Source organism: Microtus ochrogaster, assembly GCF_000317375.1.
Source record: "Microtus ochrogaster isolate Prairie Vole_2 chromosome 14 unlocalized genomic scaffold, MicOch1.0 chr14_random_2, whole genome shotgun sequence".
Lineage (NCBI taxonomy): Eukaryota > Metazoa > Chordata > Mammalia > Rodentia > Cricetidae > Microtus > Microtus ochrogaster.
The window spans coordinates 8,713,387-8,737,935 of record NW_004949097.1 but is presented as its reverse complement, the minus strand read 5'-3'; the positions used below and the strand labels follow the sequence as shown (position 1 = coordinate 8,737,935).

The window sequence follows — 24,549 nt, the reverse complement described above, 5'->3', positions numbered from 1 at the left end:
CACAGAAAACGTGTTGCTCTCATTGTCAATAAAAAGCTGACTGGCCGATAGCTAAGCAGGATTTTCCTGGCAGGAATGTTGGGAAGGATGGAATCATTGGACTTGCAGATGCAGAGGGAGCAAGACATGCTAGAGAACAGGTAAAAGTCATGAGTCATTTGGCAACATCGAGATTGACAGTTATGGGCTAATTTAAATTGCAAGAGCTAGTTACGAACAAGCCTGAGTTCTCAGCTGAGCTTTCGTAATTAATGTCTGTGTGTAATTTGGGAGCTGGCTGGCCGAACAAGAAAAGTCTGTCTACAACCAATCATCTATCAGTCATGACAATGTTACATTATTTAGTCTAGGCTGGCCATTAAGTCCTGGCAATCCTATTTCAGCCTCCCAAGTGGTGAGATAAATACTTAACAGACTCAAGATGTCCATTTACCAGTGACAATAAACTACAATTAATATTTAATATGGGACTTAGTAAATACTTAGCAGGTTAGGGGTGCACTGACCCATTATTTTTTATTTTTATTTATTTTTTACTTATAACAGAATTTATGATGAAAATACTATGGATGAACATTCACATCATCCAGGTCACAAGTATTCAAGGGTAATAAATTCCTTTTCCAGAATAAAATATTTTGAAATCTGGAATTAAAGGCAGCAACCGCAATGGATTTCCCTCAAAAGCTCAGCTACACGTACTGAGAGAAAACCTACGGTGAGCTTGTTATAGCGAGTAGCAGTGACAGTTCTGGCCCTCGAGGCTTACAACAAAAAGAAATGAAAGGACTGTCTTCCAACACCCATCCCCTCACCCTACAATAAACCTATTTCTTGAAGAGCAAACAAAATCATATTTTGAGGGAAGCTCCCCAAATTAATGATGATAGCATTTTTTTTTTCTGTCCTCCAAAGATACTGCGATGTCACTGGGATCAACCAGGAGACACCTGTGGGCAGGCTTGTGAGGGAATTTCCTCAAGGGTTGACTGAAGCAGGAAAACCTTCCAAGAATGATACAATCAGCCGGGCCACATGGTGGCCAGGAACCAAGTCTGGATCCTCTGCAAGAGCTCCAAACCCCTGGGCCCTCTCTCCAGCCACTCAATATTCTTTTATACACATTAATAGTTTCCAAATATGTTTTGCTAATTTAGTTGTTGTATGGCTGTATTTAAGCAATTTAGAAATTAAAATATCAAGGCCATTTGACAGACAAACTTGCACTTAGGCCCAATTTTTTAAAGAACGTAGATTATTTTATGCTATTTAAGTTTCAAAATTTCAAAGATAAACTTGACCACCAGTGAATAGAAAAGTACCCTTTTATTGAGGTAAGACAAGTGTATTTACAATACGCCATTGTTAGAGTATATAATTTGACCATGAGACTTCTAAAGCAGCTGAATTCCAGAGAACTGTAAGGGAGAACATTGCAGGCATGTTTCTGTTACAGAAGGTACATTTGAACATGACAGAAACACTTAAGGCTGAGTACTGGAACTTTTCCTCCATCTGGGGGAATAATCAAGGGGTTTATTTTTTTTTTTTGTCACAAAGACAGGCTGATTTTAGAAGGGGTGGGTGAGGGAACCCTCAACAAGAGGGCTTACGGAAGTCAAAAGGCTGGTTTTTTTTTCTTTTAAAAAACAGAGCCTCTTCAAGGTTCTGACTAAGTGCAGTGTTGGCGAGCATTCCAGTTCCACTGCAGACTGACCTGAAACCGAAAGCCATCCCAGCCCTCTGCCTTACTAAAAAGTCTATGAGCTTCTCCCATCTTCTCAGGTTCAGTGTTTTCTGAAACCAGAACGCTGAAAGGGGATGTTTGCTGTAGTACAAAAACCACTTTGATAGGGTCATGTCTACGTGGATTTAAATGGCAGACTCCTGTTCTAACAGTGACACCTAGCCACTGTAAATCACATAGACCAAAGCATGTAAGTCTACAGGGCACCTCACACAAGTTAGTTCTCAAAGCATAGCATTGCATTCCAGGAAGGTGACTTTTTGATGAACATCAGACAACGCCAGGTCTTTTATTATATCCCATGAGCTATTGAGGTAGGATTCTCCACTTATCGAGTTTTCACAGGTTACACCATAAGGTCAGATGCCAAGTACCAAACACGACAGTAACCCACAAGAATGAACCCTCTCACTACAAACCAGTCCTTCCTTCTGCAGACCAGCAAGGCTGGGGATTCTCCTGGCACCAAGAAATTTAAAAACAACAAACATTGTAATTGTAATGTCTTGTAGAAATGGTTTGTAAATAAATACAATCTCAATTATGATTTTCTGCATCAAAAGCTTTGAGACTGCTAAAAATAAATAGTGCAATCATTAGTGGTAAGATAAGTGGTAGTACGTCTGAGGAAGTGCTCCCATGTCCAACAGGAAAACTACCGCTCTGGGGAAGGAAGGAAACCATGGTTGCTCCTCTTGGCAGACTAGCAACAGAAGGGAATGAATGACAAGATTGCCCCAAGTCAGCATCACGCATCTGAGGAACCATGGCGAGTTTAGTTATGATGTAATAGTTTTTGCATGTCACTGGGGGCATCTTCTCTCCTAACTCAAGATGGAGAACAGTGCAGGAAGCAGATGAGGTGCATGCTCATTTTTGGATGTTACAATAAAGCTGAAAATCATGTTACAATAAGAGGAAAATCACGATGAAATAAACAGCACTCTTCACAGTCACAGAATCAAGCCCTTGACATGCTACAGACTTTCAATGTCACCACAAAGTATGAAACCAAGGTGGGAAACTGTGGCCAAATGTCCTAAAAACACAGTAGGAAGAACTACAGCATGACATGGGAGCATCTGGTGTGCGTCATTTAAGATCTCAAAATCTGACTCCAACACCCCCGATAGAGAATACTCCACAGTTAGAACGCTGTGCTTGGCGTCTGCGTGCAGCAGATTGTACGAACACACCCAGGCCACACTCAAGAGATCTCCGCATCCAGAGTGTTGTAGAGTCAAGAAAGCACTTGGTCAGCTATGACTGAAGAAGTAACAGCTCAGAATGACCTCTGCGTATCCCAAAAAGGAATATCTTTCAGTTTTGGATTTTTATCTGGCTCCAAAATATAAAGATTCAAAAGGATCACAAAAGTTTTATTTTCATGTTTACAAAAAAGTGATTCACACATGAAACTGGGCTTTCCCTGGGCTGATACACGGAGACGACATAATCTAATCCAATTCAGGCATCATTATTGGTGACCCAGCACACCTAGAAATAGCTGGGCCATCAAAATAGACATTATAAAAAAAAAAATCAAATGCCTATCTGTGTTCCTGAATCTTCTAAAAAAAAAAAAAAAGAAAAGTAACAGACACCATGGTTCTCTATAAATGGCTGTTTCCCACGTTGCAGCAAAACTAAGAAACAGCCTTCAAGTCACTAAGCATCGTCAAGGCTTCATCCTCTCCAGCCACGGATCTCAGATCGCCTGACCACAAAAGCCTGCTGTCACTGCTTCTTCGGTAACTGTTGTAACTTTGGAGGGTGTATGTTTTAGACTTCTGGAAGGATTTTACAAGCTAGTTTGTGAAACTTAACTTTGTGCTGGACATTCTTCAAAGGGTTTTATAAATAGTGTAGCATTTAAAGTCTTCAGTTCCCTCGCCGTTATACCATGTTGTTGCTTTCTCCAACTTTATCTACAAACTGTAAGGAGAAGAAAGACAAAATTAAAAGGAGCTCAGGCATCGTATAGCTGAATCAACACTAAATGTTGGTTATAAACATCCAGCTTTATAAGACTTGCGGGAAGTCAAGGCATGACTGATAGTGGTTAACTGGATGGTGTCCACCACCATCTTCTTAGGTGTGTATAAAATTGACTTTTCTAAAAGTTGCTTTTGCATGACATGTGATACACATGAATTTAAGGGTGAAACATGAAAAATGCCACACAATGAATAAAGTAATGTATAAAATGACACTGACACTGCTAGCTCAACGAAAAGACTGAAATGCCGGCCACTCATGCATTAATGAACCCAATAAGATATTTCCACTGACCATTCCTGTGGATCTTCTGGGCCTATGTGGTCTTTGGACAAACAGATTTAACTCAATTAAGTTCAGTAATAAACAACAACTATCAACTAAAATATGTTAAATGAGCAATCTGGACATCATACTGAAGGGGGGCAAAGACACTGAGACATTCAGTGTTGCCAACATAAATTTATAAGTGTCAAATATGAACTTCAACGAACAGTCATGTAAATGGTTATTGACTTCAGTTACTCCATCCCAAATAGAAACAGTTTGTCTTTGGCATCCCAGATGGTGATATACAGCTTGCAACAGTGTATATAATCATGGCAATGCTGCAAGGTAGGGCCCTGCCCAGTTCTAGCCAGCAGGGTCTTTGTACTCACTTTCGACATCTGTTACTTAGGCACTGACTATAGACCCCTACTGTGCTGGCTGAGCAATTACACAATTACTACCGAACTCATAACCATGGACACAATAAGCTACAACTACAGGTCTTAGTAAATTCAAATGCCATTCTCTATATAAACAATATTAAACTGAGTTTGGTAATAAGGATAAATGGAGCCAGGGTCCACTCCACCCCAAGCAAGGTACCAACCTTTGAAATGATCGTAAACAGGTGCCTGACAATATTTGTGGATTCACTAGAACCATATATTTCAGTGGTTAAAAAAAAAAAAAATCAATGCAAATACATAGTCTGTCCAGGGTGCTCTGCCTCTAAGACTGACCTGGTATGGAAAGGACTGGGCTTACAGTGGTCGTTTTCCTGGAAGGTACTCGCTAGCTGAGAACTTGGCCAACACTGTCGCCCGCCCTGCAGACCAATGGGCTTAACTACCTTTTGTACTTTAACCTAGTTGTTAGGTTTACTTAGTTTTCAGACTAAGAAGATGGCTAAAAAGAAGTCATTTAGAGTTGTCATGAGAAAGACTAGGTCTCTGGGGTCAGTTAAATATTATCCTTCATTCAGCGACTTGGGAAAAATGGTTGGCATTTCTATTGTGAATGGCAAGTGTTATGCTGGACCCCAGGGAAGCATGGCTAGTAGCCGTCTATCTCTGCCCTGAAGGACTCTGATCACAGCTCTGGAGCTTTCCTCTTAATGATTAAATCAGGTAAATGCTACGATAGAGGTGTGTATAGGGAAGGCATGCAAAGCCATCCTGAGTCTGCCATAGGGAGTTGGGAAGGCAGGTAAATCCTGAGAGGGTTTGGAGATCCCATAATAGATGGAGCCTCCATGGCAGGTTACTACCAAGTGTCCACAGAATGCACCTTGAATGAAGGAAGGGTTTCACTTATCAATCAGAGTAACACCAAAAATAGAAAATAATACTGAAAATAGCATGTTCAAGCAAAATGTCAGGTTTCACAGATCTATAAATGATTAATTTCTGATTTTCACGGGAACCAGAATCCATATGACACAATCATCTATATCATAATGACTTAATCACATCAATGAGTCAAGCTCCAAGTAAAAAGGCATCACAATCTATTTATTCAGTCGGTGTATTGCTTAACATTGAATACATACCGATCTGATTCCAGGTAGATTTAGGAGGGATCCTAGGACAGGCACTCTTCTGATAAAGCCAACGACCACAGGAAAGAAGCCCCTGGGAGGCAGAAAACAAGGTTATTAGATTTCAGTGCTTTCTACCAGGAGGAACCATCAGCCAGGGGAAACAGCAACTTCAGTCACCAGTTACAACAAATGCAGGTAACAATTTGATTACTGCTAAAATGGTGCCCAGAGTACAATGGGACTTGGCTGTGCTGTGATCAGACCATGGGCTTTCTGTTCCACTGCTGAAGACAGGGGTGTTGGGGAAGGGGGTAAGCAGAAGAAATGACTGTATGCATGAAACCATGAATCCAACACCAACAGAACACCTAGCAGAGGGTATGTCTCTCAGCTTGCCAGTTTTTGGTGGGCCTCTAATTAGCTTATCTGTGGGTCAGTGAGGACACTTCTAAGCTGAACAGTTTAAGAACACACAAGAATTAACATGTACCTGGTTCTTAAAATGCAGGTCACAGGGATGAGAGTACAAGAGAGAGGTCAGGAGCTGCCAGGTTCATCTCTGAGCCCACAGGAAGGGAACTTAACCCAACCCAGAGGAACAGCTCTTACAGTCCAACTAGGCACATGTTTCAGAGATATACTTTCTCAGCAGTATTAAGTTCAAATGGATGTTTTTAAAGGTATCTTTAAAAACACAAACGTGACTTCACACGTTTCTGAGGGTTTCATGTATTTGGAGAAAGAACAACAAACACTCTTAGCTCTAGATGTCAAGCAAGACCCTCTCAGAATAAACAAAACTCAACAGAAGCACAAGGATTTTACCAGAAGCCTCTTTAAACCACGAAGCTAAGGTATTAGTGCAATTCACCAATACAACAATAACAGTCCTTCTATAATGGCATCGAGGGCCAATCTGGGCCATTTAACTTCACTGCTGGAGACTGCAGCTGCCAGCACCCACTCAGTCTCTCACATTCTCAACTTTTCTTTTGTAAGACGCATTTACTGAGAGCCGCCCTTCCTTCCGCTCCTTCCTTGCCCCAGTGATTCTTACTCTTAACTCCTTTCTGCCCTCTTTTCCCTTTTCCCACTTCAATGGCAGCAGTTAGTGTTCAACTGCCTAACTTTATACTGGGTACCAAGTCTGAGCTCTTTAACTATTTTTCCTGCCTCCAGTTGTTCTTTCTGAAATGCACCCTCAAATTTTTCTTGTATTGATGCGTTTTTGGGCATGTGGCACATACTATGACATATGTGGAGCTCAGACCACAATTTACAGGAGTAAGTTCTCTAACTCTGCCATGTAGGACCTCGGCACCCAACTCAGCTGTCTTCAGGCTTAGTGTCAGACACCTTTAGCCACTGGGCAATCTCATTGTACATGTCATTCTGACCATGGAGCAGACTCCCTAAAGATGCCTTTCTGGCTCAACTCATTTCTGGCTTAAAAATCTTTCTGTCCCTGCCTCTGTTGCAGACATGGCTCCTTAGTGTAGCATGATTAATACAAACCCAGAGACAGATACTGAGGTTCAACCTGAAAGCCAGAAAAGCAAAACAGCCAGTCACTGGCTCTTAGCTCTATCTCAGTCAGAAATGCAAATCCTGCCTTCAGGAATCTCAGAATGAGACTGACAGAGTTGTCTCCTCCCGTTTTATAATCCTCTCTAGGGCTGGGATTAAAGGCGTGCACCACTACTGCCGGTTTCTATGGCAAACTAGTGTGGCTACCGGGAGTAGTGTCACCACTGCCTGGTCTATAAGGCTGATCAGTGGGGCTGTTTTACTCTCTGATCTTCAGGCAAGCTTTATTTATTAAAATACAAATGAAATATCACTACACTTCCCCTTTTTGTCTTAAATAACAAAACATCTTAGTTTAAATCTGACAATAAGCAACTCGTTTAGAAAGGTTTGTAGCCAAAGAGTGCTGTAATTAATATAGTTTTTGTGTGATTATTCAGGTTTGGGCGACTGTGAAACAAATGGGCAGTCTGTCTGCAGGCCCAGTCCATGGTGGATAGCACGATTCCTGGGCCGCTGGTCCTGGGTTCTATAAGAAGGTGCGTTGAGCAAGCCAAGGAAAGCAAGCCAGAAAGCAGCTCCCCTCCATGATTTCTGCATCAGCTCCTGCTTCTGGGATCCTGCTCTGCTTTGAGTTCCTGTCTTGACCTCTTTCAGTGATGAACAGCAATGCTAAAGTATAAGCCTAATAATAAACCCTTCCTGCCCAACTTCATCTTTAGTCATGGTCTTTCATCGTAGCCATAGGACCCTAACTAAGACAAACTGGTACCAGGAGTAGGTACCTGATCCTATGTTTGAGAGGATTGTGAAAGGACCCAAGTCCTTAGGAAGAATCCAGATGATCATGAATGGATCCCAAATATTAAGACAGTTGGAATTCTGTTTTGCTTTGATTTGATTGTAACTGTGCTAAATTTCTTCCCTCTTGAAGAAAGAAGGTATTTTATTAGAGCCCACAGTTGGGAGACTTGGATTCATGCCTTTAATCCCAGCACTCGGGAGGCAGAGGCAGGCGGATCTCTGTGAGTTCGAGGCCAGCCTGGTCTACAAAGGGAGTTCCAGGACAGGCTCCAAAGCCACAGAGAAACCCTGTCTCGAAAAACCAAAAAAAAAAAAAAAAAAAAAAAAAAAAAACAAACCCACTTTGTATTTTTAAAGAGATTGGCTACTTTAAAGGAACTTTATATATTTTAGATATGTTTGAATTTATAAAGACTGTGGGACTTTTAAAGTTATTTAAGATCTTGGGGATGAGTAAGAAAGAACAGTGACGTGTTTGTGTGTCAAGCTGACAAGGGGGTCTGGTGCTGGGTGGTTTTGTGTGTCAACTTGACACAAGCTAGAGTCATCGGAAGACGGAGCATTGGAAATAGTTAGCAAATAGTCTATTACCTTACCCAGCAGTCATTTACATTTTGGAAACATTTTTATAGTTGGCTGACCTAGATGAAAAGACTCAGTCTACACAGCGGTCATTCAGGAGTGACCTCTCTGTTAGCCCAGCTACCCAGGGCTCTGCAATAGTTATCTGACACACGGGTTCCTAGAAGAGAAGAAAATAATGGCCTACCTGAACAAAAGAAAGAATCCATAAATTTCGAAGATCATGCCTATCAAAGGCCAACCAATAAGAACCACGAACACACCACCCAGGAAAAATCCAGTGGCCTTCACTTTTTGTTTCTGGAAGAAGAATCTGAATGTTCTTTCTAGACCAATTACAAAAGCCAAGCCAGCCACAAACAGAACCTAGGAGAGAAAGACAACGCAACACAGAATGGGTTAAACACCTCATAAAAGTGAAGAGCAAGGGGATGAAGCAGTTTGCTTGGCATCTGCTGTGTGCGCTGCCAGAGTCCTGGATGTATGCCCTGCGACAAAGCCAGGAGTGGGGCGCACATGCTGGAAGTCCTGGCTATCTTCACTGGCCTCGTTCCTTGTCTAATCCCATGCAATGGAGAAAGATGATGAAATGGGACGGAGGGACCCCCATCTACAGCAATTCCCCAGCTTTGCTGGATAGGCAAGGAAACGGCTTAGTCAAGCAGATAGCTGGTGGCCTAGATGGCCAGCTTGCTTTAATTTGCTACCGAATGTAGTCCCTGATTCTGCAAGTCACCTTGGGGTGTAGGGGTTTCTATGGGTGGGTGATTTGGGTGGTGGCTATGCAGAGGATCAGTGCAAAGCCAGGGAGAAGAGCCCAGCAACAGAAGACACATACACATGGATAAGAAATAGTGTATGAAATACTTCCCCCCACTAGCTTTCCTCAGGAAAAGTACTCTTTCCCAATACACACCAGGGCCACCTGTTAAGTACCACATTCCTAGACAACAGCGCTAGTTACACAACCAGATGAAAATATTAACTTTGCTATCCTTTCTCTTTTCTATTAAGGTAGGCCACAGACTCCAAAATCATCTCAACATTGTTCAGTGACTTTTCCACCTTCTCACAAGGGGCGTTCCTTCCTCCTGGAACCCAACACATCGATAGGGAGTACACAGCAAGCAAGCAAAGTGCACCCTTCTAGTGAAGTCCGGAACACCTCAAACAAGTACTTAAAGAAATTACATTGATGTATTCACTTGTTTACCTGCATGTGGGCAGTGTGTGGAGTTAGAGGAAGGTATCTTCAAGGAATTTGTTCTCTTCTTCTATCATGTAGGTTCCAGGGATAGGTTGGTGGCAAGCCCTTCTACCCACTGAACCATCTCATGACAAAAGATGTACTTTAAAAGTTTTTCGGTTATTAAAATTTTGCTTATTCAATTTAATCACATGCACAGTGTGATTAAATTGAAAATAGTTTGGTAAATTTACTAGACAAGGCGTTAGCAAGCCATCTTTCTCTTCTTTACTTTTTGAGATAGCACCTTGCTCTGTAGCACCAGGCTAGCTTTAAACTTGTGGTAATCTTCCTGCCTTGGTTTTCTACATGCTGAGCTTACAGGTCTGAGCCACCATGCCTGGCTAGGTCTTCTGACTCCAATTCCTATTCAGGGGTAGCAGTCACTTAACTTTAATCCAATGTAAATCACACCACAAACACTTAAGAGTGATTGATCAAGTAAGAACCTTTTAAGTTAATCTTCCATTCACACAGAAAACTGATGGGGTTTACTGCTGTTGCAAACAGCGAACCTAACAGTCAAGCAAGAAGTCACTAACAGATAAAACTGTTTGATGAATTTAAAAACTTACATTTCCAATAGCCAGCAGTGCTTTGTCAAAAAAGAGAATCATTCCAAAGAACAGGAAAAACACTCCAAATCCTGTTAAGCCCATGCCGATTTCTGCAACACAAAGCACACGATTAAGGCAGGGGGAAATCAGGTCCCTGTCAATCCCACAAAGCCAGCACAAAATCCCACAGGTCCTAACCCTGCAGGTAGCTTCTTGATGGCATCACAACGTCTAACAAAATAACGTAGCATCTGATGTGGGATTCCCCTTTGTATGCTGTGAATACCATTAGTTAATAAAGAAACTGTCTTGGGCCTATGCAGGGAATAGAGGTAGGTGGGGAAAACTAAACTGGAGGCTGGGAGAAAGGAGGTGAAGTCAGAGAGAAGCCATGGAGCCACCACCGGAGACAGATGTGCTGAAACTTTGCTGGTAGACCACAACCTTGTGGTGATGCAGATTAATGGAGACGGGTTAAATTAATATTTAAGATTAGCCAATAAGAAGCTAGAGCTAATGGGCCAAGCAGTGATTTGAATAATACAGTTTCTGTATGATTATTTCAGTCCTGAGTGGCCGGGATGAACAAGCGGCCTGCTGCTACAAGCACAAGCTAGATATATAGCCAAATCTAAATCAGGGACAAAATAACATTTCCAATTCTTTTTTTAAAATATTTATTTATTAATTATGTGTACAATATTCTGTCTGCGTGTATGCCTGCAGGCCAGAAGAGGGCACCAGATCTCATTACAGAAGGTTGTGAGCCACCACATGGTTGCTGGGACTTGAACTCTGGACTTTTAGAAAGAGCAGGCAATGCTCTTAACTGCTGAGCCATCCCTCCAGCCCAAAATTTCCAATTCTTAAGCAGGAGACAGGAAAGACAGGTCTAGACTCAACCTTCACAGATATATATAGATATAGATACGTCTATATGGTTTAACTATTTGTCTTCCATAAACATTACACTACCAATGTTTACACGCTTAAGACTAGAACCTGAAATTACAACCTAGCCCATATTTTTTACTTGTTCACGTAGAAACTAAGTCTTGTTAATCAACTACAAGAGACCAAGGGGTGTTCTAGTGCTGAAAACAGTGGTGGACACAGTATAATCAAGGTCTACCCTACATATAAAATACTTTATTGACCTTACATTTTCTAGGTCCAATCTTTGAAACTCTTGTTACTGCTGCAAAGCAAAATTTGTCCATCATTTCTCAGTCATCCTGCTTTAGTTGTTAGAGGCTAAATAACAGGCAACCTCCTTCCTTCTGACCCCCAGAATTGCTGTCTGTATTAGTGATTTCTGATTCATTATGTATTATTTTCCCTTCAGCTCTAAATAGTTAAATTTCAGGCCAGTCACACACACACTTAAGATGAACCACATCAAGGGTCTGATGAGCCAATACTTTATAAACTTTACCTCTCTCTACATCTCCATGGCCTCATTTTAAAATAATATCTTTCATATTCTTTCTAAAATTAGCCTCAAAGAATAAGCCCATCTACCACCATTCTAGTTTAAATGCACTTCAGATGCAAATATCAAAATTCCAGGCTAATACATTCTTGCTCAAACATTTTTAGAATTTACTAAGCAAGTGAAATTCTACTAAGCAATGAGTAGAAAGGGGCAAATCATAATAGCCAAATTATGCAAAATGTGACTGTTGCGGGAGGTCCTTCTGCTCCTCCAGCCAATAGCCACTGAGATACCAGCCCATTGGGGGCGTGGTCTCTCTCCCTTTAAAAAAGCGGCCACTTCCCTTCTCCCTTGGTTTGCTTCCTGCTCCAGTTCTGGCAGCTAGACTTCTTGATTGCGCAGAGGGCTGCTGTCTGGGACGGTTATCTGTAAGTTTTTTCCCCTTTAAATAAATACCAACCTACTAATCATAATTCCAAACTGGTGTGGCATTGTTATGACTTACGCCTTCATGTAACTAACTTCTTATGTTTATAAATTATCTTCATAACTACACAAAATCAAAGATGTTTGTTTATGGAAGAGGAAACTAAGCTGGTAAAGTGGCTGCTGTGTAAGCATAAAAATCTGAGTTCAGATACCAGCACCCACCTACAAAGCTGGACATGCTTCCTGCCTGAGATCCCAGCAGTGGGGAAGGTGACAGGAGGATTGTGAAGCTCATAGCCAGGCTAGCTAAATCAGTGAGCTCAGTTCAGTGAGAGACCTTGTCATTCACACACACACAAACACACACACACACACACACACACGAAGAATGATTGCAGAAGGCATCCAATGTCAATTTGGCCACAACTGTGCATGCACACACAAAGTAAACGTGATCCCCAAATTTAAAAATCAAGAAGGAAATTAAATGGAAATACGGTGGCTATGCACTGAGAATTTGACAGGAATCAGGCACTGTGAGGTGTTTCCCACGGCACATAAGCAATGCAATCCTCCCAGTATCACAGGAATGTAGGCACAATCACATCACTTTAGGGAGGGAAGATGGAGAATTTACACTTCCCTAAATCCAACTAGGGTTAAGTATCTGAATCAGGTCTATTTTAACCATTATATTTAAATATTTGTACCCACAGTTTAAGAACCTATTTATTAAACTCAAGGGTATAGGACTGCACAGAATGATGTAAGTGACCTAAGTTTAATCTCAGTCTAGAACAGCCCAGTAGGTTGTTGACTATTAATAGTCAGAGAGTGGACAAAGCTGCCCCATGTGTCTCATCACAGTGCAGTGTCCATTCGCATGCCTGGTGATCCCGTGAACAGAGAATCAATGGCTCAAGCTTCCCACAAGCAACTGACCCCTGACTGCTGTGAGTGGTGGGGACTGCAGATCCAGTCTTCTCACTCCACAATCCTACTACAGCCCAGCCCGACCGGCAGACCGGCAGCTGCCTGTGGAATGTTTGCCAAATGAACACTAGCACAATGCTGCCAGGAACACCCCACTGAGATGGGTCAAAAATCCTCACAACACTTTTTCTCATCTCCAGATTTTGTCCCTGTCCTTATCAATCCATAAGTTCTCTAAGTCAAAAGGCCTATATGATGCAACCATCTTCCTGCCAGGATGATACTTGGGAAAACAAAATATCCAATGTTCATTTTTTTTTCTGCCCATAAAAAGTAAATTTTGGCATAAGCAATCTGAGAGGTTAAATTAGATAATATTTTTAAAAAGTCTACTTTAAGAAATTTTATAAAAAACGACCAGTTTAACTTAACGTCAATCACAGCTGACATTCTAGTGACAGTGACATATCACAGAAACTGAGAGCGGCCCTTCTTTCCCTATCACACCCTTTAAGAAACAGATAACTTTGACCAGGTCCCAGTCTCAGTAAGTCAAATACACAGCAGCATTTGACCGAATGCGACAATCCACTGTAACATGGAAGCTGTTCCTACTGCAAGCCTTGGCATTTCTTTAGGCACTGTCGGAATGGGGAGAGTACTGTAGAGTGTCTTAAGTCAACCATGAGCTGTCACCCACCCTTCTTAGAATTGAAAGCCCTGAATCATGCTGGCATCTCTCTGGGATGACGGGTCCCATCCTGCAGGTAACACAGACACAGACTCAATCTGAACTGAAAAAGCTCTGGTTCCCTAATCATTGGTTGTATCTCACCATCTTACCTCAGGCACTGGGTAAGGGAACATCACAGAATTTCACCCTTCCAAAAAATTTGATAAAATGAGGTGGAAAGTGGCTTTTACTTCAGAGTCCAAGTCCTCATTGTCTGGGCTTTTTGGAGACTGAAGGTCTCTCTGCCTTGTGCAGAGGGTAATTTAAATACCAGACTTGTATCATTCCCAGGTGTGAATATTTACATCCAGTCTCCTCAAAAGCCAGCAGTACAGTGGAAAGAACAAAGGTTTTCTGAGCCAGCAGTCTTGGGACTACGACTCTTTCTTTCTTTCTTTCTTTCTTTCTTTCTTTCTTTCTTTCTTTCTTTTTCTTTCTGTCTGTCTGTCTGTCTGTCTGTCTGTCTGTCTGTCTCTGTGTGTGTGTGTGTCTGTGTAAAACTGAATGTCTTACATGCTCCAGTTCATAAATGGCCTATGTCTGTCATTCCATGCTCATGCTGTCTCAAACTCAACAAAGCCAACTGCTCTTCCAGAGGATCCGAGTTTGGTTCCCAGCACCCACACGAGGCAGCTAATGACTGTTTGTAACTCCAGCTCCAGAGGACCTGTCTTATGGCTCTGATCTCCTCTGGGACTCACACGCATATGTCCATACCACCACACAGACACATGAAAAAATCAAGCCCACTGTTATCGATATAGCTACATCTTACATTAAAATGAAAAAAATCATACAAACGTTACTAACAACAATAGGGAAAAAGGGATACTCGTATTTCTGATTAGAACCAAATGAAGCTGATAGAGCAATAATGAGCACCACTCTTGGTCTAGTCCAAATCAAGCACTGTGTGGGCAGGACTGGGCTGCCAAGTGTATAGGGAACCATAGAAGACCTGTGACATTCCGGTGCACCAGGACTGGGATCTAAATCTTCACACTCCACTTGAGAATAACTCCAAAAAAGGTTTCGTTTTAGTTCAATGGGATGTTAGAATCTTGAAAATCTAAGATGATGAGGAGGGGTGAGTCAGAAAGAGGTCATGTTCGCTAAAAATCTTCAGAAAGTGAACAGTTTTGGTAGAAAAATAATTGAGATGTCAAGAAAAAGGTAGAAAAATGAAAACGATGGAGCATGGAGCCGGGACACAGCTCAACTGGTCCACTCAACACTTGTCCAGTATGCTCTGACCTCTGGGACCACAAAAAAAGGCAAGACGGCAAAGCTCATCGGAATGATGAGATAGGCAGAAAGGGATGCTAAAATAAAACAGGCTACAAAGTATAGTACATACCAATACTAATAAGGAAATCCTTTACCTGTAGAGACAGGCAGGGTCGCTCATGCTTGTAATCTCAGAACTTTAGAGGCTGAGGCAGAAGGATTACAAGTTGGAGGCCAGCTCGAACACAAAGAGCAAAAGGCCAGCCTTATTTGCATACACAGTGTGATCCTGATTCCTGACACAGAAAACTAAAACACCGCTCCCAACAAAAGTCAACGCTCTGACTGAGCGCAAAGGGACCTTAAAATTGGCACACTCGGCTGGAACTTAAACGGGCAGAAAACTCAAGTCCGTCCTTGCAAGGGAATTTGGGGGCAGGCTGCTAACAGCAGCGTCGGGAGGCAAATCATCACCGCTCCCTACGCCTCCAGCCACCCCAGCTTCGCAGGAGCCCGAGAGCCGGCGGACGGTCCCCTTCCCGCCGCCCCGGAAACTTTGTCCGCCGGCGGCTCCACTCGAGCCTCCGGTGGGGGCCCCCTCTTCCCTCTCTCCCTCTGTCTCCGCAGGCCGCCGCCCCACGCCGCGCTCGCTCCATTCATTGCGGGGCGGAGCACAGGCTGCGGCGGGAACGCGGCCGACGCGGGGCCCCGGCAGCGCTTACTCTGCGTGTCCGTGAGGGAGATCATGGTGGCGGCGACGGCGGCGAGGACCGCGGTGCCTCGGGGCCCACGCTGCGAAGCCTAATCCGGAGGAGAGCCACGGGGACGCCGCCCGGGCCCGAGCCGCCACGTCTTCCGGAAACACGCAGCCGCCGCCGCCGGGCCGCAAAGCTGCGCACCATTGGCTGCAGCCAGGCCAATAGGACGAGCTCTTGTTGGGATGTGTGCCGGGGCGCCACGCCACGCCGCCAATCAGAGAGGCGCAGACTTGTGATTGGTGGAGGGGGCCGATCCGGAAGGGTGGGCGCTGCGGGCCGGTGGCGGGAAGGGGTTTGACCACCGAGCGGCTGACGGGTGTGTGGAGGCGACGAGCCCCGCGCGTGGGGCCGCAGTTGTGTGCGGCGCGAGTGGGAGCCCGCAGCCGTCGCTGCTGCCGCTTTTAACAGCCCTGGTTGCCGCTGCACGCGCTTCTACCTCCCGGTGGAGGACGCGGGGCAGAGAGACGCGTTCCGGGTTAGCTTGCGTTTTTCTCCCGCATTGATGACTGCAGCTTTTGACGGACGGGCCTTTTCATCTCTTAACTAGTTCTTGGATATATTTTGTGCTGAGAGATCTTTTGTTGCCAAGTTACGTAGTTGGGCAAGGGACAGGTTTTTGGCAACGAAGTCCATAAAAGGATTGTTTGAAATAATGGGAGGAAATGGACGTAGGTCGAACCACTCCTAGCAAAGAAAGAGTTTTCACTTTGGAAAAAGCATTTTGCTACAGTGAATAGAGTCGATCTCTGCTCTGATCTTACAGTTCGTGGACGGACCTTATCTCTCTAGGAAGTGGTAAGGAGATGCCGGTATTCATGAGGAAATAGTCTTGATTTACACTCATCCTTAAATGCCTGTTAGTGATGTGTGGCCATTCCATACCGTTTACTTAAGGCTCAGCCTCTCTTAACAGTTTTTGCACAGGAGCGATGTAATTTGATAAAGCAAACAGTCCAAGTGAGAATAGAGGGGTGCAGAATCTGTCTTGGGAGTGCACCCTTAGATTTAGCAAAATCTAAAATTAAGCAAAACATAACATGCTCTGTGTGTGTGTGTGTGTGTGTGTGTGTGTAAAATGGTGACAGATTGTCATTGTGCAAAAAGTTGTTCATAACAGGTCGGGGAAGTGCATATTCAGATTTAAGTTTTAACCATTAAAATTTAATATAACTCATGTTTCTCCCGTATTTAACTGTACAGATTCTTTTGAACCAATAGAATACTAGCTGCAACCCCACCCTCTCTCTTTGCCAGTGAGCAAAATTTTCAGAGAAGCAGAGTAAGCTCTCTGTAGCAGAGAGGGGTTCCTGAAAATAACTGCTTAGAGTACTAGTTTCTCTTAAGGGTGAATTTAGTGGTAATTCTCTAAAGCAAGTGCTCAGTAAAATGCTAAGTGATTGGTTTATTTATGTTTTTACTTAGTCTGATGTTTGAATTTATCCAACTTCTTATTTGTATGATAAGTCCTGCCAAGCATGGCTGTGCATGCATTTAGTTCCAGCACCAGGGAGGCAGGCTAACCCAGGACTCGTGGCCTCTGTGAATTGAGGTCATGAGTCCTGCCATGCCATGTTTTAAGGCAGGGTACAGACAGGCTTAGAGTAACAGTGTGTCATGTTGCTAAGGTCCACATCAACCTGGTGGCAGATCTACCTAATATTTGGCTTTTTTTGGCTATATTACTTTGCAACTGTAGACTTGTTGACTTTTTATTTGACACCATCATCTTTAGGATTTTAAAAAGCCATTTGTGCTTTCTAACTTTTTGCACAGAATAGAGACAGATTGTCATGGACTGAGCATTGTTCATTGTACTGGGTTGGTTTGCATTTTGTTTTGTGGTGCTGGAGATTCAACCGTGAACTTAACACCATGAATCTTGGTGAACCCAAAACCAAAGCAAGCAGAGCCAAGACATGACAGAGTGGAGAAAGATTTATTACTACCAAGAGGCAGGGAGAACAGGGGCATTGTTTTGAAAATGATGCTCTCCAGGGACAAAGGAAGGGTTGGGGATTGCTTAGGGAGGCCTCATCGTACTCCCATGGGGCAGGAGAGCTGGGAAGGACACATTCCTGCACATAAGTTTTCGCAGGTAGGAAAGAAGATTTTGGAAGTGTGTTGCAGAGGAATCCGCCCTTGAAAAATGCCTGCCTTGCCTACTCACTAGTGCTTGTGCCAAGCCCAGCAGGACTGCTGTTAGAAAATGTTACCATATTTGTTCTTTCACTTTCAGAAGGACGCTCGGCTCTCTAGCTCATCTTAGAATGGCGTCTGCCTCAGGTTAGTGGATGCAAATGTTCTTTGTATGTTACTGTGTCCTACTTTAATCTGCTCTTTGATTAAAAAAAAAAAATCTGAAGAATTCTGATTCTAGAACTAGTTTTTAGAAGCTGTTTTATTTAAATGCACAACAGAACTTCCCATTTCAGTATTAGTAAGCAAAAGGGTCACTGATGGTCAGTCATTCACACTGGGCTACTGTCTCTGCTGTCTATCTCCAGAACCTTCTTACCACCCCAGACTGAATGCTGGTCCACACAGCTCCTCACACTGCCTTTCCTCTTGACGTTTAAGGGACCTCAGACACAGAGTGTCTGTTGAACCTCATATGGCATTATGCCTTCAAGATAAGGTGTGTTAAGGTATTTTTGCTTTTTAAGGTCTATAATGTTCATTTTGTATGTAGGTGCTATATTTTGTTTGCTCATTCATCTGTTGAGGAATAGTTATTTATGTGCCAAACTTGACAACTATGAGTAATTCTAATATGGTATTTTGTATAGGAACATCTTAAGTTCCTCTTCACGATGTATATATGTGTGTGTGTGTGTGTGTGTGTGTGTGTGTGTGTGTGTGTGTGTGTGTGTGTGGTGAATATGGTGTATATGTGTCACAATATTTGTGGAGAGGGCAGAGGGCAATATTCTGGAATTAGTTCTTTTTCCACTGTGGATTCAAGGGCCAGAACTCAGGCCATCAGGCAGGTACAGCAAACATTACCATTGAGCCACCTCACTGGCTCTCTCCAGTTGTTTTGAGTGTATACCTAGAATTGGACCTGCTGCATCAAAATGATAATCCCATGGTTAATGTTCTGAGGAGCTGGTGCTGTTTTGCACAGTGGCTGCGTTGTTTATGTTCCCATCAGCAGTGCATAAGGGCTCTGAGGGTGTTTTTGACTGATGTCTAAGAGACTGAGAACAGGAAAAGAAGAAAATATAAATATAACCCCAAATGCTCTAGTTAATATGAATGCTGTTGGCATCAATTTTATTAGTTTTCAATCAAATTTGTAACAATTTGTACTGTTTTGGAATGTGATTTGAAAAAGCAAATATGGAGTACAGATGTGGTACTAAATAATTCCCGTAGCTTATTCTATGTTTAATGCCCGAAATGTGTGGCTGTTTTAAAACTACCTTACTTATTTGAACTTTTGCTCTCTATCCATTTGACAATAGGAACTGTGCCACATTGAACATACTGGAATCTAAAGCTCTGTGTGGCTCTCAGAGTAGTTCCACAAGTTCCCACAAGCAGTCTCTCCATTATCGACCTCCCCCAGGTCAGCTGTTTCCCATTACTGCAGGTTTCACGTGATCAGACTGTGCTGTGATAGTGAGGTCTTGCTCTTGGTTTGATTGGCTGTGACCCACTGGCAGGGACAGGGAACTTATACTAGGAAGGCTCTCCAGTCATTTTTGTGGTGCAGTGCTTATGGCTTTGGCTGCATCCTACCCTACCATCTGGAAAACAGGACTGGGTTCTTTTGAGGAAACACCCAGAAGGGTTTTTCTTCTGTATAGGACACACCTGCCCCACAAACCAGCATACAATATCACAGTTTGCCTAAGTATAAACATGGAAATATAACCAGCCAAGTTTTGGCTTCGTCTCAGGACTCTGCAGGTTAGTGATCAGTGGTAATAATTTGTTTAGGTCCTTACTCAAGTAGTCTTCAGTTCATGGTAAAGATGAGACTAGCAGGTGCTGCTGAGCAGAGGTTTAGTGTGGTCATGGTTGGATTCCATGTCTTACTCTACTTACCCAGACTTAAGCTCTCCCAATGAGGTATGATTTAAAACTAATGAAATAGTGGAGCAGATTCATTTTAAGAACTTATTCTGCTTTCTCTACTGTTCTACCCATCTGTTGCTCTGTATTTGAAAGACCCTTTGAAGGTGCCTTTGGTTTGTTGTTTTGTGTTTGATGGGAGGAAACCTCTTTGTGAATTTCAGCTCGGGACATTGCTAGAACCACAAGCTTAGGAACACTGGCATGTGACCCACTCACCTCCACATGCTCTTTTTTTTTCATTTTTTAATTGATATTTATTGAGCTATACATTTTTCTCTGCTACCCTCTCTGCCTCTCCCCTCCCCCAAGGTCCCTATGCTCCCAATTTACTCAGGAGATCTTGTCTTTTTCTACTTTGTACTTCCCATGTAGATTAGATCTATGTAAGTTTCTCTTAGTGACTGCATTGTTGTCTAAGTTATCTGGGATTATGGTTTGTAGGCTGGCTTTCTTTGCTTTATGTTTAAAAACCACCTATGAGTGGGTACATGCGATAATTGTATTTCTGTATCTGGGTTACCTCACTCAAAATAATGTTTTCTAGCTCCATCCATTTTCCTGCAAAATTCAAGCTGTCATTATTTTTTTCTGATGTGTAGTACTCCATTGTGTAAATGTACCACATTTTTCTTATCCATTCTTCGATCGAGGGACATCTAGGTTGTTTCTAGGTTCTGGCTATGACAGACAATGCTGCTATGAACATAGTTGAGCACATTTCCTTGTGGCACGATTGAGCATCCTTTGGATATATACCCAGAAGCTGTATTACTGGGTTTTGAGGAAGGTTGTTTGCTAATTTTTGAGAAATCGCCACACTGACATCAAATGGGCTGTACCAGCTTGCATTCCCACCAGCAATGCAGAAATGTTCCCTTTACCCCACAACCTCCAGCATAAGTTGTCATTGGTGTTTTTGATCTAGGCCATTCTTAGAGGTGTAAGATGGAATTTCAGAGTTGTTTTGATTTGCATTTCTCTGATGACTAAGGATGTTGAACATTTCCTTAAGTGTCTTTCAGCCATTTTAGATTCCTCTGTTGAGGTCTGTACTCCATTTTTTAAAAATTGGATTATGTTTTCTTTTGGTGTCCAATTTCTTGAGTTGTTTGTATATTTTGGAGATCAGACCTCTGTCTAATGTGGGGTTAGTGAAGATCTTTTCCCATTCTATAGGCTGTCATTTTGTCTTGTTGACCATGTCCTTTGCTTTTCAGAAGCTTTGCAGTTTCAGGAGGCCCCATTTATTAATTGTTTCTCTCAGTGTCTGTGCTGCTGGGGTTATATTTAGGATCTGTTTCCCTGTGCCAATGCATTCAAGTGTACTTCTCACTTTCTCTTTTATAAGGTTCGGTGTGGCTGGCTTTATGTTGAGGTCTTTGATCCATTTAGACTTGAGTTTTGTGCATGGTGATAGATATGGGTCTATTTTCATTCTTCTACATATTGATATCCGGTTATGCCAGCACTTCTCGTTAAATATGCTTTCTTTTTTCCATTTGATATTTTTTGCTTCTTTGTCAAAAATCAGGTGTTTGAAAGATGTGTGGATTGATATCCGGTCTTCTATTCGGTTCCATTGGTTTTCCTATATGTTCTTATACCAATACCAGGCTGTTTTCAGTACTGTAGCTCTGTAGTAGAGTTTGAAGTCAGGGATTGTGATGCCTCCAGAAGTTTTTTATTGACAGAATTGTTTTGGCTATCCTAGGTTTTTTTGCTTTTTCATATGAAGTTGAGTACTGTTCTTTCGAGGTCTTTGAAGAATTTTTTTGGGATTTTGCTGGGCATTGCCTTGAATCTGTAGATTGTTTTTGGTAATATTGCCATTTTTACTAATTCTGCCTACCCAAGAACATGGGAGATCTTTCCACTTTCTGGTGTCTTCTTCAGTTTCTTTCTTCAAAGATTTAAAGTTCTTGTCATACAAGTCTTCCACTTGTTTGGCTAGAGTTACTCCGAGATATTTTATGCTATTTGTGGCTATTGTGAACGGTGTTATTTCTCTGATTTTTTTTTCCTGAGCCCTTTTATCATCAGTGTATAGGAGGGCTACTGATTTCTTTGAGTTAATCTTGTATCCTGCTACATTACTGAAGGTATTTATGAGTTGTAGAAGTTCCTTGGTAGAATTTTTGGGATCACTTATGTAAACTATCATATCATCAGCAAACAGAGTTTGACTTCTTCTTTTCCCGATTTGTATGCGCTTGATCTCCTTTTGGTGTCTTATTACTACTCTAGCTAGGACCTCAAAAACTATATTGAATAGATATGGAGAAAGTGGACAACCTTGTCTTGTTCCTGATTTCAGTGGAATTGCTAAGAGTTTCTCTCCATTTATTTTGATGTTGGCTGTTAGCTTGCTGTATATTGCCTTTATTATGTTTAGGTATGTTCCTTGTATCCCTGCTTTCTCCAAGATCTTTATCATGAAGGGATGTTGTATTTTCTCAAAAGCTTTTTTGGCATCTAATGAGATGATCATGTGGTTTTTATTTTTCTGCTTGTTTATATGGTGGATTACGTTGACAGATTTTAGTATTTTGAACTATCCCTGCATTTCTGGGATGAAGCCAACTTGATCATGGTGGATGATGGTTCTGATGTGTTCTTGGATTCGATTTGCCAGTATTTTATTCTCCACATGCTCTTGAGATGAAGTAGCAGCAGTATGCCCACCTCCTGCTCTTGTCCTTGTTTTTCACTGTGGCATGCTGTAGTCATTCCCCTGAGCACTTGCTCTCACCTCCTGTACCTGCACTGTATGGACTAGCTTTAGAAATAGTATCATTTTGAGAGTGTCTCAATACCCAGATTTCCTTACATTCTCTGTCCATCAGGATTTTGTGTACAGGTCACCAGTGCTGACTTTGTTTTGTGTGTTGACACTAACACCTGGACAGTGCAGAATTTGATCAGAGAAGCGGAAATGCCTTGTCTGTTGATAGGGGTTTGCTGCACTGATTAACCCTTATGTGACCATGGGAAGTAGTTCAATCCTCTCTGTGTTATCTGTGTGTCTTACACTAGGTCTGAGGTGGCTGAATGACAGGCAGAATGAGAAGAGGCCTAGAACATGAGAAAGCAAAGGCAAACTGCTGTCTGAAGACTGACTGCTAGTTCTTATCCTGTAACTCGCCCCATGGCTTTCATGCAGTTTGGAAGCGGGGGAGACTGCCAGAGAGCTGCTGTACTTTTGCACACAGCCTGGCGGAAGGCTAAGAGAACTGAAGGAGGTTGGGTTCTGGACGCCCTGCAGACCCTGCTGTTTTCCCGAGGTTATCTCGTAGCTGTTCCATATCAGGAAGGTGACCAGCCCTGACACTCATCTAGATACGTAGATATGGGAAGGAGGGTCTCCAGAACTGCTCAGTGAAGGGGATGCTGGTCAGTGTAGTTCTTCTACCCTAGCTAAGGTAGCACAGCACCAGTTGGCCTCTGTCTTACTAAACTTGCAAATGAAGGCAGTGGTGCAATTGTGCTTCTGCATGGTGAAATTCTCCCTTGTACTGCCTCCCAGAGAGAGCACTGATTTGTCTTTATTCATCTGAGTCACATCCTCTTGGTTAAACTTGAGACTCACAGCCTAATGTAGGAGGCTAGCTGCTGTTAACCATTTTTATGTTAGGATTTTGGAACCGAGAAATCAAAAATAGAAAGCCTTAAGTTTGACCAGTAGGCAAGTCACAAAGTGAAGGAGAAAGACATTGTATGTGTAGTAGGGAAGGGCCTGCTTTTGGTCCCTGCCACCCAGCTAGCTTAACCCCCGAAATAACCACAAAGAAATTGTATTTAATTAATTGTATTAATTAAATTACTGCTTGGCCCATAAGCTCTAGCCTCTTATTGGCTAACTCTCACATATTAGTTTAACCCATCTCCATTAATGTGTATTACCACTTGACTGTGGCTTACTGGCATGAGTCTAACCAGCGTCCATCTCAGGCAGGAGAATCGTGGCGTCTGCCACACTGCCCTTCTTCCCAGCATCCAGTTCTCTTTTCCACGCCTAAGTTCTGCCCTATCAAAAGGCCAAGGCAGTTTCTTTATTAAACCAATGAAAGTAACACAAATACAGAAGGACTTCCTACACCAGTATGCATGTCTTGTTCTTGGTGGTCAGTGGTCAGAATTGGTGTTTTAGTATTGCTGTCTCCAACTTCGTACTTGGGCTGTTTATGGTCTGTTTCCAGGCAAAGACGTTTGGTGTGCTTATTGGAGTCAACATTGTCACTTTGTAACAGCTTTATCACAGGAATACGTGGGAATGGTGGAGGTGTCCCAGTGGACCCCTGTTCTCCACACACTCCTGATTTCTGTAATGTAATAGTGACTCGCCTTCCCCTTAGTGCTCAGGGTCACTTTCCCCAGCCAGCTCAGCTGTCCTTGTCTGTCGATTTTCTAGTGTGCAAGTGAGGACGTTGGGCTTCCCGGTTTCGGAACACTGCTCGCTTCCTTGGCACCTAGTGCCTCAAGACCAGCAGCATCCGAAATTTGAGGAACGAGAGCGGCAGTTCAACTAGTGACTCAGTCAGCATCAGAGTTGGAGGGGACACTGCTTCCTAAGACTGAGATTTGAGGCTACAGCAGAGGAGTCAGTATTCACTGGCGTGGAACTGACCATGTCTCCCTCAGCGTGTGTGTGTGTGTGTGTGTGTGTGTGTGTGTGTGTGTGTGTGT

The 24,549-nt window shown here is 42.8% G+C and overlaps 2 protein-coding genes across 4 annotated transcripts in view; one reads left to right on the top strand and one right to left on the bottom strand.

Moving 5' to 3' along the window:
* Window positions 1–1,307: 1,307 nt before the first annotated feature.
* Window positions 1,308–15,882, bottom strand: Golt1b (golgi transport 1B). Of its 2 annotated transcripts, XM_013352823.2 has the most exons (6): window positions 15,751–15,882; window positions 10,290–10,381; window positions 8,656–8,834; window positions 5,565–5,646; window positions 4,040–4,070; window positions 1,308–3,682 (listed from the first exon to the last, which is right to left on the bottom strand). In XM_013352823.2, exons 1-5 carry the CDS (start codon window positions 15,773–15,775, stop codon window positions 4,062–4,064), a joined length of 387 nt encoding a protein of 128 aa, XP_013208277.1. In that variant the 5' UTR covers window positions 15,776–15,882; the 3' UTR covers window positions 1,308–3,682; window positions 4,040–4,061. The 2 variants fall into 2 exon arrangements, with proteins under 2 accessions (XP_013208277.1, XP_005364624.1); XM_005364567.3 differs by lacking the exon at window positions 4,040–4,070.
* A 187-nt stretch (window positions 15,883–16,069) lies between these two features.
* Recql (RecQ like helicase) overlaps window positions 16,070–24,549 on the top strand; it is a 26,186-nt gene continuing 17,706 nt past the window's right edge. Inside the window, exons 1-3 of one of the 2 annotated variants that reach the window (XM_026787898.1) lie at window positions 16,070–16,581; window positions 18,023–18,069; window positions 18,291–18,421. Coding sequence is in view for 1 of the 2 variants with exons in the window: in XM_013352802.2 (XP_013208256.1) it covers window positions 18,054–18,069 (16 nt within the window). In the remaining variant the exon portion in view is untranslated. The remainder of the gene's footprint in view (window positions 16,582–18,022; window positions 18,070–18,290; window positions 18,422–24,549) is intronic. The other variant, XM_013352802.2, reaches the window with a different exon arrangement.

Bases quoted from the DNA above. Each gene is read 5' to 3' on its own strand.
- Golt1b (XM_005364567.3), bottom strand. From the start codon at position 15,775: ATGATCTCCCTCACGGACACGCAGA. The intron at 5,647-8,655 runs GTAGGCCATTAT...TCTGCCTCCCAG, and splicing joins GGATTCTTTCTTTTGTTCAG to GGGCTTCTTTCCTGTGGTCG. The intron at 3,683-5,564 runs GTATGTATTCAA...TTCTCCTTACAG, and splicing joins ATCTACCTGGAATCAGATCG to TTTGTAGATAAAGTTGGAGA.